The 18628-nt window shown below is 42.2% G+C and overlaps 1 protein-coding gene across 1 annotated transcript in view; it reads right to left on the bottom strand.

The window, feature by feature from the left end:
- The window catches only part of MAN2A1 (mannosidase alpha class 2A member 1), a 191308-nt gene that overhangs the window by 49338 nt on the left and 123342 nt on the right, over positions 1-18628 (bottom strand). The window contains exons 13-15 of the mRNA XM_065923691.1: positions 5109-5274; positions 3458-3676; positions 2625-2747 (exon numbers count right to left, since the gene is read on the bottom strand). Of these exons, the coding sequence (XP_065779763.1) occupies positions 2625-2747; positions 3458-3676; positions 5109-5274 (508 nt within the window). The remainder of the gene's footprint in view (positions 1-2624; positions 2748-3457; positions 3677-5108; positions 5275-18628) is intronic.

Raw genomic sequence — 18628 nt, 5'->3', positions numbered from 1 at the left:
AAATAAAAATGCTACAACTTGATTGGTTTAGAAGATTTACAAACATTTCTCCCTGCCATAAAAATTTCTAATTAAAGTTTTTCTCTATGGTTCCTATGTCATCTAGGAGAACGAGCAATACTTTTCCAGCAGTGACGCTGCCCAGGCAAACATTATAACCATGGTCCCCTAATGTGCAGAGTCTGGAGCACGTGGCTCAAAGGACCACAGGGATTCATCGCAAACAAACTGGAAGCAGGATTCAGAATCATAGCTTGATCAGTTAGGTTTACTACTCTATAAAACACACTGCCCTTTTACTTGAAAGAACAAAGCGAATATAAAGCCAATTTGCAAACTTGGAAAAACTATGGCAACCACTGGTTTAGTTTTCATTATTTAGAATCTAGAGTCAACAAACTATGGGAATAAACCATGTGACTCATATGGTAGAGAAATGAACTCTAAAGCTCTTACGAAGAATTTTACTTTAAGTATTACACATCTTAGAAGGCTCAACAACAGCGCACAAAGCTAGTTTGCAATGTAGCGCAAGACTTTCAGTGCTGTGCGATTTTCTTCCGTATTTGCCTCTTTGGTTAGAGAAAAACATTCTGAATTTAACATAATGCTTTACAGTTAGCAAAGCTCCTGTGCCTAACCGCCTCACGGCTAGAAAGTCACGGGGGATGGGAAGCAGAGGGGGCCGTCTGGGCCCCGCCGTGTCTGCTTCACCGGCTGTCTCCTTCCCTGGCGCTCTTTTATTCCTTCTTCGTAAACATATGGTGATTCTCCTTTTCCGACTATCTAACATTAGAGTTATTTAAACACAAAATAATTTTAAAAAATAGAATAGTAATTACAATTGTCTGTGTATAATATTCTATAGCAAGCTGTTTTTTTAAAGTCAGTCAAAACAAGGTGCCTGTGTGACGACCAAAGCCGTGGTCCGGGAGAACAGCGACGCGGCGCCCATCCAGGGTGCACGGCCCGCCCTGGGAGGGCTGCTGTGCTCTGCGCCTACCTGTAACTCCTCAGTGCTTTAAAAGCGGAAACAAGCAACTAGAATTCTGAGCATGCTCTAAACAGTCCCTTAACACCTATCGCTGACTTTGGTTAGCAGGCTTTTCTAGAGTAAAAGTAACTTTTTCAGGAGACAGGACCCTGGGCAACAAAACAGGGAGAATACCAAATTTACCTTAAAGTGGAGAAAGCTGGTGTAAGTGTAAAAGCAAAGGAAGAAACGCTAAAGAAAAAAATACAAAATTGACTACACAAAAATTAAAAACTACTATAACAGAAAAATAAAACAACAAACTCAGTGATACACTGAGGGCATATTTTTCAATAAATAGGAAAAAGGATTAATTTTATAATATATACAAAATCTTTACAGATCCACAAGTCATATCAATAGAAAAATGGCCAGGAACTTAAATAGGACACTCACAAAAGAATTATTAAAGATAAATAAAAGCATTATAAAGTTCAATCTTACTAATAATCACAAAAATCATAACAGTAAAATATTTTTCATTTACTATTATAGGTTAAGTATTTAATATGGCTAATTCTCAGAGTTTAGAGTAGTATGCTAGATAGCTACCCTCAAAAACACACAGCTGCAGAATGAATATGTATCTTTCTAGAGAGACAAGGAAGGTAAGTAGTATCTATATGTCAAAAGCCTTAAAAGGCTCCAAACACACAAAATGACTCTTCTAGAAAATTATTCTCAAGAAATAATTAGCACTGTACAAAGAAAGCTTATCACAATATTATAGTAATAAAGTATTGGGAGAAAATTTAAAATGTACATATGCAACCACAGTAAATTCTTTACTTCCACATATATATAACACACGGACACACTTTTTTAATGTGAGAACACTTAAGTTCTACTCTTTTAGCAAATATCAATAATCCAACAGAGTGCTATCAACTATAGTTACCATATAACGCATCAGACTCAGACCTCGTTCATCTTACAGCTAAAGTTTTTAATCACAAAAGTGTGTATTGTGTTTTCTGAGAGCATATCAGATTGTGAGCATTGTCACAATGAAAAACAAAATATATTCACATAGGAAGGTAAAACTTTAAAATGGGGGGAAATGATATGCACAGAATAAAATAAACGGTAAAAATACAACAACACTGGCAAAGGTTTTCACGGGATTGGGGAACAATCGGCAAATATCATCGTTTTCTTCAGTTTTCTGCATTAAATGTGCAGTCAAGGTCGGAGAACACTTCCTTTTGTTTGCTTTTAAAGTGCTAAACGTTGAGGAGGAACATGGCTCAGTGGTCAGCCTACCTTCCCCACATGGCTGGGAATGCCGCGTCTCCACCTACGCCGCGCCGCACAGGCACGCAACCACTCGGCGGCGACCTGACCTCAACCAGAGCTAGCTTCCTTCCACACGGAGCGCTTGTCCACGGCAGCATCCTTGCTGAACTTCAACACAGAGATTATTGTTCCCCTAACACTCAACTAGAAATTGCTAAGTGTCAATAATGACATATAACAGTGGAGCTAACTCATCTGTTCCTAATAGATGACCATAATATTGAGATGCGTTTATTATGCTCCTCACTACTCTTCAAACAAGTGCCTATTCACTGCTCCCAGCATCAGCTCTTACCTTGGCTTCCCCGTCGGGTAAGAAGAGGTAGGCACCACTTTTATCCTTTTTACTTGTGGTTCCATACCATGAAAACTGTACTCTGACTTCAAGACTTTTACCATCTCCTTTATTTATCATTTCCTAAGGATTAAAAAAAAAAATTTAGTGTAAGTCAGTATTAAGACATAAACTTACTGTATCTAGCTACATGCATATGTCTATTTTCAAAAAATTACTTTGTGATAGATTTAAAAGTGATTAACATTCAGCCTGTAATATTCACAATTCTTGGATGAACACTCCAAATTTTACACTTAACCTTAGGATTTAAAATCTCCACAATAGAACAAAAAGAACACATTTCACCAAAGAAAGAGATATACTAGAGATTAGACCAGTACTTCTCAAACTTTCTGCAGTAAAGGAGTGAATTTATTTTTATTTCCACTATGCATGGAGCAGTATTTTGGTGAAGTACAATGAAAGTGAATTAATTAAAAAAAAAATTAAAGTGATATGCCAAATATAAACTCATTTTTTTATTATCAGATTTAATAGGCATATATCTACTCAGTCTAGTTACTTTCAAAGTTCCCATAAACATTTCTAAATAGCCGCCAGTTGCACACGTATCTGAGGACTAGTAACAAGCAGTCCACGGCCAGCAGCATCATGGACCACACCTGTGGGCAGCAGCGGGCACTGTGGACCATAGGTGAAGGCACGTGCACCTCTCCACCCTTTCCTCCACAGTATCTGTGCCCACTCTTCCCACTTGACATAGGTGATCTGCATATGTTGTAACAAAAGTGACAAGCCTTCTATAAATTTCAGAACTATTTGGAACATACCTCCATAAGCCCAGACTGACCAAAGCGCAGCTTAATAAAGGAGTTCTCTAGAGTTATAGCTTCCTGAGCACTTTTTATATTATTCATGTTAAAAATTCCTTCATTTGCTATATTACCATTATATAGGTCATATTTGGCTAAATGTGGACTTGAACTTGATGTTTCCAAAATCTTATAAACTTTCAGTCCCATTGGTGGCATCTCTGCTAGAAAAGATATCTTTAAAGATAAAGGAGAGAAGTTATTAAAGAGAAATGCAATCTACTGAAAGGAAACTATTTATACTTCTAGTAAAAACAAGAAACTACTATATTTAAGAAAGAATATAATACTATTCTATATTTTTATAACTTATGGGTGGAGTATTCACATTTCTGTTTAACTAGGGAACCTAGTAAATTCAAGTGGGAAGGATAATCAAAGACATTAAGGCTTTTATTCAATATATGAAATTATGTGACCATTCTCAATTGTCTGACAGTATTCTTAATGGATGCTCATGGAAATTGTCCATGATGGTAAGGGTTTACTGTGACAGTGATTTTAGGAATCATTTTACAATACTATGATAATTCAGTACATTAAAAATAAAAAATAATAAATGTAACGATGTAAACATCAAGCATATTAGTCCAATCAATACCAGACATCAATGCCTGGGGGATCCAGCAGACACTGAACAGGCACAGAGGAGGCACCCACCAAGGGACATGATCCAACCTTTCAGGAGCTTCTGCTCCAGTCTCGAGGTGAGGGGTTTCCTGTAAAATCTGATCAAAACCTGTATCATAGTTTCCTTTCTTTCTAAAGGATAATAAATTTATAAGAGCAGCCAGCAATGGCTTTTAATTCTCTTTTAGATTCCCTAGTTTTTGTCTGTGTCTTCAGAAATACAATTTAAGTTGTACTCCGAATTGTAGAAGTTCATTATTTCCAGTGATATGGGGGTTCGATTTAATACTGCTTACTTCAAGATATTTCCCCCAAAACATCTATTACTTGAACCCAGACATTTTTTTCATATTTATATCTCAGAAAAGAAGCATCTTATTTAAGAAGTCTTTCTTTCTTGGGATATTACTGTCATCTTTGCAATGAAAAGTTGAAAGTATCCAGTTATTTAGAAGGAGGTATCTATCTTCATTTCAATACTTACAACTCATTAAATTGGGTTAGGCAAAAAAGTTCAAAATTTTACAAGGAATGATTACTTCATGACATCAGGAAAGAGCTACAATATACACACTTACAAAAACGAACAATATACATTCTCATAATGCACTAAAAATAACATGCAGTCTACACACTAACAAAGATATTAATATTTTGGAAAACAAAGGATCTGTTTTCCTTTAGAGTCATTTCACTGGCCAGTGGGGCTTCCCTGGTGGCTCAGCGGTAAAGTATTCGCCTGCCAGTTCAGGAGACCTGGGTTCAATTCCTGGGTTGGGAAGATCCCCGGCAGAAGGAAATGACAACCCACTCCGGTGTTCTTGCCTGGAGAGTCCCATGGACAGAGGAGCCTGGCGGGCTACCGTCCATGGGGTCCCAGAGGAGTCGGGCGTGACTGTGCAACCTCACAACATTACAAACTATACACTGGCCGTGCCTCTGTCAGGACGCCTCCTTCGGCTCCACGGAGCGCGCATACCTCGTAGGCTGTCTGTGAGACGCTATTTGCTGTATCCCACACGGCACTCATTTGAATCTCCACAGGCTTTCCCGAAGCAGAGGACACCTGTGCTGCCGATGAGCTCACCCAGACTGAGACCACGGAGCTTCGAGCTTGTTCTGAAGGATTATAGACCACGAGATACCTGTAGAAACAGCTGCTTTACTAGTGGGGTCTCAAAATGTTTGTCCTTTTTCCACACCATTCGTAAGATTTCAACTCACAGGTAAGCACAAAGCCAACACAAGAAGAATTTTCAGAAACATTCCAGTACAACTTTCAGAGAACAGACAATTTTCATCATAACAAATACCACATTGTACAAAGGGTGATGAAACAATGATTCACTTTCTAAGAGTAAATGTTATACAAATGGAAGTCAACAATAGAACTATTATTATTTCTATGTCCTATAAAATGACTTATGTACATATAGTTTTAGTAATCTAAAATAAGCAGCCCTATACAATATCCTGATCCTTGCCTAATCTGAATAAGAAAATACATAAACTGCCTGTTTGCATTTTGAAAGTGAAAGTCGCTCAGTAAGGCAGAATACTGGAGTGGGTATCCTTTCCCTTCTCCAGCCATGGATCAAACCCAGGTCTCCCGCATTGCAGGTGGATTCTTTACCAGCTGAGCCACAAGGGAAGCCCTTAACATTTGCATTTCTCAGTTCAGTTCAGTCGCTCAATTGTGTCTGACTCTTTGTGACCCCATGAACTGCAGCACGCCAAGCCTCCCTGTCCATCACCAACTCCCGGAGTCCACCCAAATCCATGTCCATCAAGTTGGTGATGCCATCCAACCATCTCATCCTCGTCCCCTTCTCCTCCTGCCCTCAATCTTTCCCAGCCTCAGGGTCTTTTCAAATGAGTCAGCTCTTCGAATCAGGTGGCCAAAGTATTGGAGTTTCAATTTGCATTTTAGTCACAATTCATTTCAATTAAAATTCTGGCATTCATTTTAGATGACTAACACACAGTGAAATATATGGCTATACATGTAGTCACACATGTATAGTCACACATAAACATATGTGTGACATGTAGTCACATATAAACAGGGGTCCCTATTATCCCAGAAAGTTGGTCCCAGAAGAAAGATCATTTGAAACAAATTCACTTAAAATAAAACGCTGAAATCTTATAATAAATAGTGGTAAAAACTGATTGGAACTTTGCTAGAAAAGGGAAATAAAGACTATTAAAATAAGTTTAGGCAGCATTTGCAAATAAGTGCAGTTCTTAGAATGAAGTGGGGTTTTGACAAAATTTTTCCAACAATACTTTATATTAGCACACATCCATCATGTAACATTTAATTTTTACAAGATGGTTTTAAACATAACTGTATTTGTTAAGAATATTCAACGTCTTAATCATTTTTCCTGAAGTTCTCTCTCACTTCTTTGATATTTAGACCATTGTCAGTTGAAGCCCTTAACAGCCTTGGCTTCAGAAGCATTAGGTCCTCACCACTTCATGGGCTTTGCCTGTGAGTAGAAACGTTCTAGATCATGTCACAGACTTCAGGAATTATGCATTCTTTGTAAGACCTATGATTTCACTTTATAATACATTTACAACATATTATCTTCAAATAAAAGAAACAGTGTTTCAAAGAGGATACTTGACTAACAATATAACGGACTCATCAGTGACTCCTATACTTTCGTGTACCGGAATGCACTTTGCGTTCCCACCCACTCCTGTGGCCTCGGAAGCAGAGTGAGGAGCCAGCCGCGCCTCGCTCTTACCCACCGCTCTATCAGACAGGGTCCCAGCGACCACCGCCCGCTCAGCGCATGCCAGAGTCGAGCGGCCCTCCTTCATCCTGCACGTGTCCTGCACATTTCAGCTGCACTGCAAACGGTGCATTAGGAAATAAAATAAATACCGCGACCAAAACGGAAGCGAGGGCTAAGGGAACGGAGGGCGCGGCATCACCCGTACAGCGCCTGCCTCGCGCACGGCCAGGGGAGCCCTTCTGGTTAGGGCCGCACTGCAACACACACGGGGAACACCACGAGGCGTCTCGGCCCCCACGGGACGCGCCGTGTGCCTCCGGGGGCGAGCGCTAGCATCAGCACGCTCGCGGCCATCCCAGGTGTGCTTGGGAAAGGAGCACCGGAAGCATGCGGCCAAAAGCAAGAGAAAACTAAACAAGACATCTACAAAAGGCGCTGGGGCCCCGAAGCCGAGAGCAAACCCCCCTGTATCCACGAGGCAGGGGCAGGGGGAGCGCCGCCCCAGGGGTGTGCCGCAGACTCCCCGGAAGGCGTCTGCCCACCCACCTGCACCCGCCCGCCACGCTCTGCCGGCGCTGCGGTTTCCCCTGACCGTTCAGCCTCGTCCCGCCGGGAGAGGCAGGAATGCCAGGGCTTCAGGGTTACCAACCGGCCTGCCCTACCTCCCTCAGGTGCGGAGCGCGGGAAGGCGGGGGAGGACCAGCCCCGCATTACGTGTGCAAACCAGCATCCCAGAAACGAGGGGCTTGCTACTGAACCTCACGCATCAGAGGCTTACTGAGCGCCAGTATGAGAAGAGCTGTGTAGTCTGTGTGTGTAGGCTGAAGGCTTAGGCCAGCCTCCTAATTTCGTAGAAGGTCTGAGGAAGACCCAGCAATGGAGTCCAGAATTTCCACTGCAAACCTCTGGAAGCTCCACTACGCAGAGCTGGTCATAAAGGCTCTGATAATAAAATACAATGCATCCAAGAAATAAACTTAAGCAGCAAGCATCCAAAACGCTGATTCTTTCTGATAAGAAAGAAGTGACTCACACTGAAAGCAAATAATAATTTTAACCATATATCTCATTTTGTACAGTATTAAATCGATTTTTATAATATGCTGTGAACTAGGTTCTGTTTTGTTTCGTGTTAGTAACTAATTAGTATTTGACCATAAAGATGTTTCTACTGTACTAAATGATTATGTAATTATCATGCCAGGAATCTATTCAAAAGCTAAATGTGTGGCGTATATAATGAGTATAACGCTGCACTAAGGAAGCAATTCTTTAACATAACGAGAGATTCACGGCATGTCCAGGAGCATCGCACACGGTTACCTGACTCACACACTCCTATCTGTGTGTGCGCCAAGCAGAGCACAGAGAAAGCGTGGTCATACACGAATCACACCTCTGAGGGAAGTGAGGACACCACCGCAAACGAAGTGTTTTCATCAGCTGTAAGACATTTGTTACACTGTCAGTATCTCCAAACACGAGACTTATTAAACCTGTCAATTATGAATGCAACCAACAGGTTTCATATTAAACTATCATACTCACTTATTAAAAAATAGTAAGATTTCATCCATGCTAACAAAAGAAAAGAGCAATATTCCTGCAAAGGGGGAGTAGTTAATTCTATTTTACCTTGGAAGAAACTGCATAGGAAGCTCAGAACTATTCCCCCCAATCTCTCCTACATTTGCACTGGCTTCTGATCTGCCTGTCACCAACTCAGCTTCCTAGTCCTCATCACAACACTCAGCCCCCATGACCTGGGGCTACAGGCAATTATCTCATGTCTCTATGTACAAAGAGCAACCTTCACCTCATGAAGACAGAGCACTCATATGTTACCTGCCAATCCAATGAGAGACCATGATCTATCGTGGCTGAGAGAAAACGGGAAGGAGAAACATCTGCTTGTTCATGTCAAGTTGGGAATCATTTTACGAAGAACTAGAATTCCACTGTAAATGTGATTCTGTCCTTGAAGCTTCTAATGAAGGGGAGCCTATTTAAAATTCACTCACTTCTTTTGTGGAAATGATGTGAGTCATGTTAAGGCAACAGTGTTCCTCTGGGTCCTACTTTTGAGGTAATCTAACCAACACCTACTATAAACGAAGGGCTAGGGCCAGGCGGACTTCCTCCTAGGACTGCAGCCAGGGCAACAGGAAAGGAAGAGGCCCTTGGGGAGAGTGATGCCGGAGGCACCACGCACAGAGCATTTCCTACATGCCGAGCTCAGCCCGAAGGCTGGAAACCTACAAGACGCAGCATTTCATCCCTTGCTGGACAGTCAGCAGAGCTGAGGTTCACGAGGTCAGGTGAGCTGCCAGATTCCACTGGTCAGAGGGGCCAGAATGGGCTTAGGACTCAGCCTCACCCCACAGTCGTCTTACCGTCCTAACCCCGTGACTCACAGGACACGCTCACAGCAACCATTCTGACAAATGCAGTTTTCTGTGGAGGTTCCCTTAGCTCCACATTTACTTGGGAAAACTCCACTGACGTGAAGACAGATTCTTCACTGATGCCGAAGATCCCCACGGACCTTCTCTCTTCAGACAGCTCAGGATGAACAAAAAGCTATTTACATTTCAGTACACTACATTTGTGAAAGAAAAGTTATAAACCAGAATAATGGAATAGAAAAAATCTTATATACCAAAGAGTATATACTTACATGTAAGTATATAAGAGTATATAAGGTCATTTACCTTTTTACCTTACTGCATATTCAAACAATAGTCAAAACATTATTCAAATGATATTAAAAATATTAAAAAACTAAACTATATTTTTTTAAAAATTAAAAAATATTACATGCATTTATGGAGGTGAAAGGAAGATATAAACGAAAAATGTCACCTGTTACTAAAGTTTAAAAACCAATTAAACAAACACCAGGTTATATGAAAAGTAACTAACTTCATGTGCCTAGTGTAGTGCCTTGCATGAAATAACATTCAGTAAATAGTTGACAAATGAATAAAACAAGAATCTCAGGAGGAGGCTTCATCATTTGTGAATAATACCTACTAGTGTGGAGCTTTATGGTTTTATCAAATCATTCTCATTTTGATTATTTTAATTCCTCAAAAGATATGGTTGAGAAACTATGTAATTAACCCCTCTGCAAAGATGAGGGAAATGACAGATTCATGATCAAAGGGAAAGTTAACAATAAAAGCAAAAACTAGAGTTCAGTCTCTCTGATTATGAGTCAATGACAGCATATTAAAAAATTCACTTCAAACAATATATTCAACTTCTCTAAATAGCCTCATTAGTGGAGCATAATAGAAAGAAGAGTAGTAACCTTTACATTAAGTTATTCTGAATACGAAAATATGTAGTTTTATCTGTTTACAAAAACTACAATTTCTAGATATGAACTTATATTCATAGAGTCCACCTAGTTTTCTAGCTTTAAAACATAATGCTTACCATAATGGCCATCAGAATAAAAATCAAGATATTAAAAAACAAAAAGGAAGCCTTTTTGAGATATATTAGGCCTTCAAAAATCACAATCAGTTCTGTGATTCCTAAGCTTTGGAGTCAGATACATTCAAGTTCAAAAGCCAACAATCATACATACAATTTGACAGGCTTTGGACAAGTGATTTCATTTCTCCAAGCCTTAAGATCCTTATCTATACAATCAGGAGACAAGCTTGCGGTTAGGGTTAAATAATAAAACGTTTGGAAAATCCCAGGGCTGACACTTGGCACAAAGTAGAATATCAACAGCAATTAAATCTCTCCTTTCTCTTATAAGATCATTCTGGTGTCCTGACCAGGGACCCTGGCATGCAAATCACATGGATGGTGGGATGCAGGTCTCTGAGCCGCCTCACATGCTTTTCGAGGTAAGGCATATATAAACCTAAATGAGAGAAATTAGCAAAACCACACACGTTACAGACACCATAAACAAGAGTTCAGAGAAGATGTGGGGAGGCAGTGGGGATAAACAGGTGCGCAGAAGACACACACGCTCAAAGTCACCGCATGACACACGGCGTCTACACGGACAGAGGGGGGCCCGCCTGCTGTGTGCATTACACACTTCACATGTCCAAAGTCACCGCATGACACGGCGTCTACACGGACAGAGGGGGGCCCGCCTGCTGTGTGCATTACACACTTCACATGTCCAAAGTCACCGCATGACACGGCGTCTACACGGACAGAGGGGGGCCCCGCCTGCTGTGTGCATTACACACTTCACATGTCCAAAGTCACCGCATGACACACGGCGTCTACACGGACAGAGGGGGCCCCGCCTGCTGTGTGCATTACACACTTCACATGTCCAAAGTCACCGCATGACACACGGCGTCTACACGGACAGAGGGGGCCCCGCCTGCTGTGTGCATTACACACTTATGGACGTGACCGCACAGGCCCCGTTCTAAGCATTGCTGAGCTCAATATGACAGAGTAGGCAGCAAGAAAAAACTGTGTACAGAGTGTGCTGTGATGCACACAGAGATGGGAGTCAGGGTGGTTAAGAATCAATCAGGAGAGGATTCAAGCTAGAAATCAACTTTACACAAAATAAGCAAAATATATACAAGGAAGCTGACAGAGCTTTATTGAGGGATGTAAAAAATGAAGAGAAATATACTTTTCTAGGTAAGAAAACTAAAATACTGCAAAATATACAATTCTCCCAAAATTAATTCATGAATTTTATACACCGCCAACCAAAATCCCACTGAAATCCTCTTATTGGGAGAAAGGAAACAAAACAATCTTATGATATTTCTACAAATAGATGGGCCAGACATATGGTTAAACAGATGCACTAAAACATAATGCCAACATTGATTCCCAATGAATTAAAAAATTTAAAGACAGAAAAAATGATAGAAAATAAGTAGGAAAAATAAATGTAAAGTTTGTGGTACAAAACATCTTTCTAACCATAATAGAAAATACAGCAATAAAGTAAAAGGCTGACAGATTTGATAACAAAATGCTTAGAACATTTTCTATATTAAAATGTAAGATTAAAAGGATTAGAAAGATTATATGAAAAAATAAAAGGAAATCTGTAAAGTGTTGTTAAAAATCAATAGAAATATAAACACTCAAGTGGAGAAAATGAGCATTTTTCTTTCACCAAATTGAAATTGAACAATAAATGATGCTTCCACTTCCAGCAGACATAAAGTAGTTGATGACAAGAGCTCTCACTTCTATGGGTCAAGTAGGAAACCAGATAAAATATAGTAATCGCTTGCTTGAAGGCAACTGAGAATCGCTGAAGAGAGAATTTCAGAGAAGAGAGCTGCCTTCTCGAGCCATTTCCCACTCTGGGTTGTGCCAGTTCTCGGCACAGGAAAGGCGGAGCTCCGTGCAAAGCCAGCACGAAGCCTGGAGGAGCGTCACTGCCCCGAAGAGGTAAAGAGCTCTCGGAGGACATGCAGGGGCTTCACGTGTGCACTCGGCTCTCCCATCAGCACGCGCCCCGGACACTGGGGGCCGCCCAGAAATCTACACAGAAAGCTTCCGAAAAGCAGAGCAAGACGGAGAGTTTAGAACCTGCCAGAGACAGGGCCGTGTGCGCAAGGGGCCGGAGGCCAAGCGCTGCAGGTGACCACGAGAAGCAGATGGAACGGGACACGGGCCATGCTGCAGCCCACGGGGCCGCGACGAACCGGCCGCGCCCTCGGGACGCAAGACAGCGAGAAGGGCGAAGAGGCAGGGGCCAGACTCGCCCCTCGGCCCCCACGCGGACAGGCCGGCGAGCGCTTGTCACCCAAGTGGAACTGATTTTGGACTTCTGGCTTCTAAGCGTTTAAGATAATACATTTGTGGTCTTTCAAGACACTAGGTGTGTGGGTATTTGTTAAAACAGCAGTAGGGGACGGGTTATGCTGTTCCTCCTGAAAACGAGGGCCAAGCTCCGGTCTCCCAGCAGAGACCACCGCACGCGGAAAAGAAAATCCCGAGCGCTGGACACGGGCCGGAGGCGGGGCGCGGGGCCCCCGGAGCGGCGCCCAGGAGAGGCTGCAGGGCGTCGCCTCTGGCCCCTCTGCCGTGGAGGACTCCCTCCTGCTCGCTCATCCGCCGGCTACAGGGTCTGAGGAACCCAGACCCACAGTGTCCCGGAGCAAGTGCACGCAGCTAGCAGAAACAGAAGCAGAGGAGAAAACTCCCAGACCTGCGCTTCGTAAAAAGCAATGACTAACTGCCCGTTACACTGACCAAGGCGATTATTCTTACCTTTTACAATTCGGCTTACCTGTTCACCTTTGCATACCTTACACAGACATCACTCACTGAAGAAATGTACATGTGCCCAGGACTTTTTCAGACAAGTCCCACGGCCTCTCAGTTTAAGGACCCTTCTAGTTCTATAAAACAGGCCTTCTTTATTAGACATTTAACTGTTTTTCCATAAAAACTTTCCTAGAAACTATATAATAACAATCACACTTCTCTTCCATGACCAGATATAGACTTTATACTTGCAAGAGGAAAAATAAAACACCATGTTTTCTGGAAGCTTCCAGTTGATTCAGTAACATATATTATTTGGGAAATAGAACACTTTCATCTCAACAATCAAAATTAGGATTTTACTTGAATACAATAGTGCATAAATACAGCCTGAATTTCTTAACACATAAAACTTTATTTCAGCAATTTTTCTACATTTAGGAGAAATAAATTAAAATTCATGGACAAAAATATTATAAATCTAATCTCATGGAAGTCATTCACCCAAGGACGAGATTCAAAAGGAAAGTAAACAAATGTACTGCCAGTGTGAAGATGCCCTTCATGAAGCAGTAAGATGACAGGAGCACCTAAAACTGCTATTGTCAACCAAGCATTTGATTTCTGAAAATACCTTACTAAATCCAAAAACTCCGTAAGATATTACTAAGAAGAATTCTTACTTGAGACGAAGAACAGGCAATTACTAAGTAAACATTCCAGAAAGTTCTACATTAGAAGACACTACTTTGTGTAAAGAATTAAGTTTGCTTATAATACTAATAGGCAAAGCAGTAAATCAAAAATAAAATTGCAAAAAAAAATAAAATAAAACTGTATCTTAAGGGAATATTTTTACTACTTTTAATTCAAAGTAAATTTGACTTGTCAAGTGGCAGAGTTTTTCAGATGTCAGTCAGTCCAGTTCAGCTCAGTCGCTCAGTCGTGTCCGACTCTTTGCGACCCTACGGACTGCAGCACGCCAGGCCTCCCTGTCTGTCACCAACTCCCGGAGTTTGCTCAAACTCATGCCCATTGAGTCGGTGAAGCCATCCCACCATCTCATCCTCCGTCGTCCCCTGCTCCTCCCGCCTTTCAGATGTTAACAGCAACAATAACAATACCAAACAGCCAGCATTAATGGGCCTTTAGAACAGGGCCTAGCATACAGGATGTGCCTCCCTTAACTCTGTGCAGCTAACAGCCAGCTTATGAAACCCTAAAACCACGCAGAGCCAGGAATCACACGGAACCAGCCAGGCCCTAAGGGCTCTCGGAGGCCTGCCCTTCTCCAGCAGTTGAGGGCCTTGGTGGGCACGTGCTGGGAGCAGAGGCCGACCCCAGCTCCAGCTCCCCACGGCTCTCTGAACACCGCTTGATCAGGCAGCTCCAGCCACCTCCACCTCAGCAAAGAGCCCTCACTCTGACGGCCCCCAACCACCTGCAGACGGAGGACTGGGGTGGACAGGCTTTCTTTAAGGGGGTGAAACGAAAGGTACTTCTCTAAACGGCTCGAATAACACACAAGCTACTCTCTCAGCAGATTCTCCTTTCTGTAGGAAGCAGTGGGGATGTGTGTGTGCTCAGTCGCCTAGTCACGTCGGACTCCCTGTGACCCCCTGGACTGTAGACTGCCCAGCTCCTCTGTCCATGGGATTCTCCACGCAAGGACACTGGAGTGGGCTGCCAGGCCCTCCTCCAGGGGACCGTCCCAACCCAGGGATTGAACCCAGGTCTCCCGCATTGCAGGCAGATTCTTTACTGTCAGAGCCACCAGGGACGCTCAAGAATATGGAAGTGGGTAGCCTTTCCCTTCTCCAAGGGACCTTCTCAACCCAGGGATGGAACCCAGGTCTCCTGCACTGCAGGCGTGTTCTTTACCAGCTGAGCCACCAGGGAAGCCCTAGCTATATCACAGGTCTTCATTTTGCAATATTGATGTTATTTTGGGAAAAGTTTCTTTCTCCTATGTCCCAGTTATTGAACCAACTTGGTTATTTTCTAGAGTTTTCTACCTCCAAACTTCCTTTCCCAGTGATTATGCAAGTGAAATGCTTTATAAATGATTTGTATTATAACAGACAACTAAATGTCAGTTGGACATAACCCTGGGGATTATCCACAGCCCCCTCTCCCTCAAGACATACTGAAGCTAGACCTAACATTTAAAAACACGGAGCTGGTTGGTGACAGAGGTGGGACCAGAAGGAGCCTCCGACTCTCAGCCTGCGCTCCCCTCACAAGTCCATGCTCTTTCCAGGCATCGGGCAGTGAGCCCTGCCCAAAGTCCAGCAGGATGGAAGAGTCATAAATGCTACCACGATTCACAGCTGCAAATGCAACGCAATACTACAAAGTTTTAACCCTCAAAAGTACAACTACATATTTCAGGCTTTCCTACACTGAGAAAAGCATTTCTAAAAGCAGAAATAAAACCACAACCAAAGTACAATTAACACGTCATTTTAAAACTTAAAAAAAAAAAATAAGGTTGAAAAATGTTGCAACTATTCCCACCGTATAACAGAAAATAGCAAATCAATGAAAAGGATAAATATTCCTTTCCAACTATTCTAAAATGTTTGATACTAAAGCAATAAAGAGAAACAGCCACAAAAACTGTACATAATTTGGCTGACCCCAAGAGTCTTGTCACCAATTAAGCTGCTTTCACTCTGAGATAGCTTTGCCTAAAACAAAAATACCATCTGTTTTACCTAAAACATTAAGATGTTCTATTTTCTTGTCAATTCAGAAATCACATCTGTAGCCATTTTCTGAAAAGACAGCAAAAGACATTATATTTATGGGTGACTGCATAAGGAATGATGTTCAATCAAAATGTAATTTTCATCTACTAGAAGAAAATTTCATTTCTCCAGTGACTATAACGTTGTAACTTTGGAGGAATACACAGTACATAAACAGGCTGATTTTCACAAATAAAAAGATCTTAAAAGTTTAGTGCAGTAAAATAAGGTTGTTTTGTTGCTAAAGACAAAAACGGCAAATGTTTGTATTCAGTGCATATCTCCCTGTTGACAGATGAAAATCTATCTTGTGAGAGGTTTTCTGGTGAGGAGCAAACAATTTTTTACTGGCGCTACATCTCTGCATGCCAGTGAGCCATCTTGTAAGAGGTAAACCTATTAAAACAACCAGACAAAAACCATGCTCTCTTTCCAAAACACTTTGACACAATGTCGGCTCTAGGACAGAAACTCTACAGTCCCAGGAGCCGACTGAAGAAGACACAAAACATTAGGGAAAACACGACTCTCAGTGAAGGAGACACCACGTCACAAGGGGTAAAGAACACGTTTCAAAGAAAAACGCACACGCCATCCAGACACCTACAGCACTCTGAGTTTATGCTGCTGCTGCTGCTGCTGCTAAGTCGCCTCAGTCGTGTCCGACTCTGTGTGACCCCATATACGGCAGCCCACCAGGCTCCCTGTCCCTGGGATTCTCCAGGCAAGAACACTGGAGTGGGTTGCCATTTCCTTCTCCAACGCGTGAAAGTGAAAAGTGAGAGTGAAGTCGCTCAGTCGTGTCCGACTCTTCGCAACCCCATGGACTGCAGCCCACCAGACTCCCCCGTCCATGGGATTTTCCAGGCAAGAGTACTGGAGTGGGGTGCCATCGCCTTCTCCGGAGTATATGCTAAGCAACTACAAAATATCAAAATCTAAAACCAAGTACATTTTAGTTCTAAAAGTACCCCAATTTCACATTTAATTTTCTTGCCTAAAAAAATAAAATAAAGCTACTCTCCAAAGAAGGGTGAAATAAGTCCAAAGGTTCTATTTAAAATGTTTCTTTTACCACAAAGTTGTGAAGTGTTCTGAAGTCCAAGATGGGCTTGAAGCCCTCCCTGACTTTTTCAGCATCAGGATACCTTCACTAAAATCCTTTTCCTTGTTCCTCTTGTACTGCATGGTTAATTAATCTGCAATCAGAAGGAAAAAAATCTGGTCCAGAAGAATGGAAGACTGCAGTAAGCCGCACCTCTCCAGCCCGCGCTCTGCACCGCCCTGGGCTAACAGCTCCGTGTGCGCGGCTTCGGAAGGCACGATGGACGCTGGGAGGGAAAGGAGACAGGACAGAGGGCTGAGCGTGCACGAAGCCAGGGGAAGCAAGCCCCCCGGTCAGCTCCCCCAGACCCGACACAGACCGCTGAGAGACCACGCAGGTGCCAGACGCTTCAGTTCCTTCCGCACTCTCACAGTGCGCAACCCCAGCTGATGGCGGGGGTAACTCGGGTTATCCGGCAGACACAGCAAAACCAACTCTAGCTCTTCTCTGACACAGCGCCAACCCAAGTGTTTCTTGGGTTCTACAAACTTATTTCGAAATATCGTAACTGGCAATTATTATAATCCGTCTTAGATACAGGCGACAGTCCCCAAGCTAACTCTGCCTTCATATTGGAAGGTATCAAAATAATATCATACTTCTACACAGACAGAGGCACATGTTACTTCTCTCCATCTTCAGCACTTTCTTGACTGTGGTCCTTGGAGTCATTATAACATGTATTCAATGTGCAAAACCACTTTAATTTCATTAGACAAATCACACAACTAAAACGTAAGTGTAAACCTAATTCTCTGTATGATAATCTGACAACAACAGACTAGTACCGCGCGGCCAGTTAATAAAGTTTGATTTAAAGTATAAACAATAAAAAGGCAATTAAAACATAGCAACTTAGCAAATGTTCTCTGAACACACAACTACTTTGCCATTGCTCTTAAATAAACCTTAAAATAATTATTTAAAACAGTCTGTTCACTTTTCAAAATAAAGTCTAAACCTAATAAATCTAAAATAGTTTTGTACCTAGGAACAAAAATGAAAACAGAGTAATCCCAAGGATCTGGGAAGAATGTGAGCATTTCAAGGTCATGTAAAACTGGTGAAAGGAATGACTGAGGACACTACGCCCTGAAAGCACTAAGGAGAATCGTTTAGGAGACAATGCGTGAGGCCCAAGAGTAGCCTGCTGACAACGACAGTAAAAATGTATATATAAGAAGCAATTATATTATTTAAATCATTCTATCATAAACTTTAAACTGGTTAATGTAAGAATTCTGAAAATTATTACTTCAGGAGGTACAAGAATGGAATAAGAAATGTTTGGTTTTTTTAATTCTGATAATGAGGAAGCAAGGAGTACAATCAGGGAGCCAGAACACTCAGAGAGTGTCCTCTGAGTGAAAAGTCAGCACGCCACACTGCGCTGTGATCAGGAGATGGGATAGAGATGTGGAGAGAGAGCGGTGCTCAAACTGCAAAGACCTCCTGAGAGGCCAGGGGCAAAATCAGACAGGGCAGAGTCGAGGCGTCAAACATGTTGGTCATAATCTGATGCCAGCTGGAAGAATCACGGTGGCTTCTATACCTTCTGGGCGGGGCTCACTAATTATGTCAAACAATTTCATCCCTCTTCACACCACTAATCTACAGTTTTAGAGGATTTTCCAAAGTTCTTTTGGTGCCAAAACTTAAACTGAAC

The sequence above is a fragment of the Muntiacus reevesi genome, chromosome 1 (genome assembly GCF_963930625.1).
Source record: "Muntiacus reevesi chromosome 1, mMunRee1.1, whole genome shotgun sequence".
Taxonomy (NCBI): Eukaryota; Metazoa; Chordata; class Mammalia; order Artiodactyla; family Cervidae; genus Muntiacus; species Muntiacus reevesi.
This window is presented reverse-complemented; position numbering and strand designations above follow the sequence as displayed.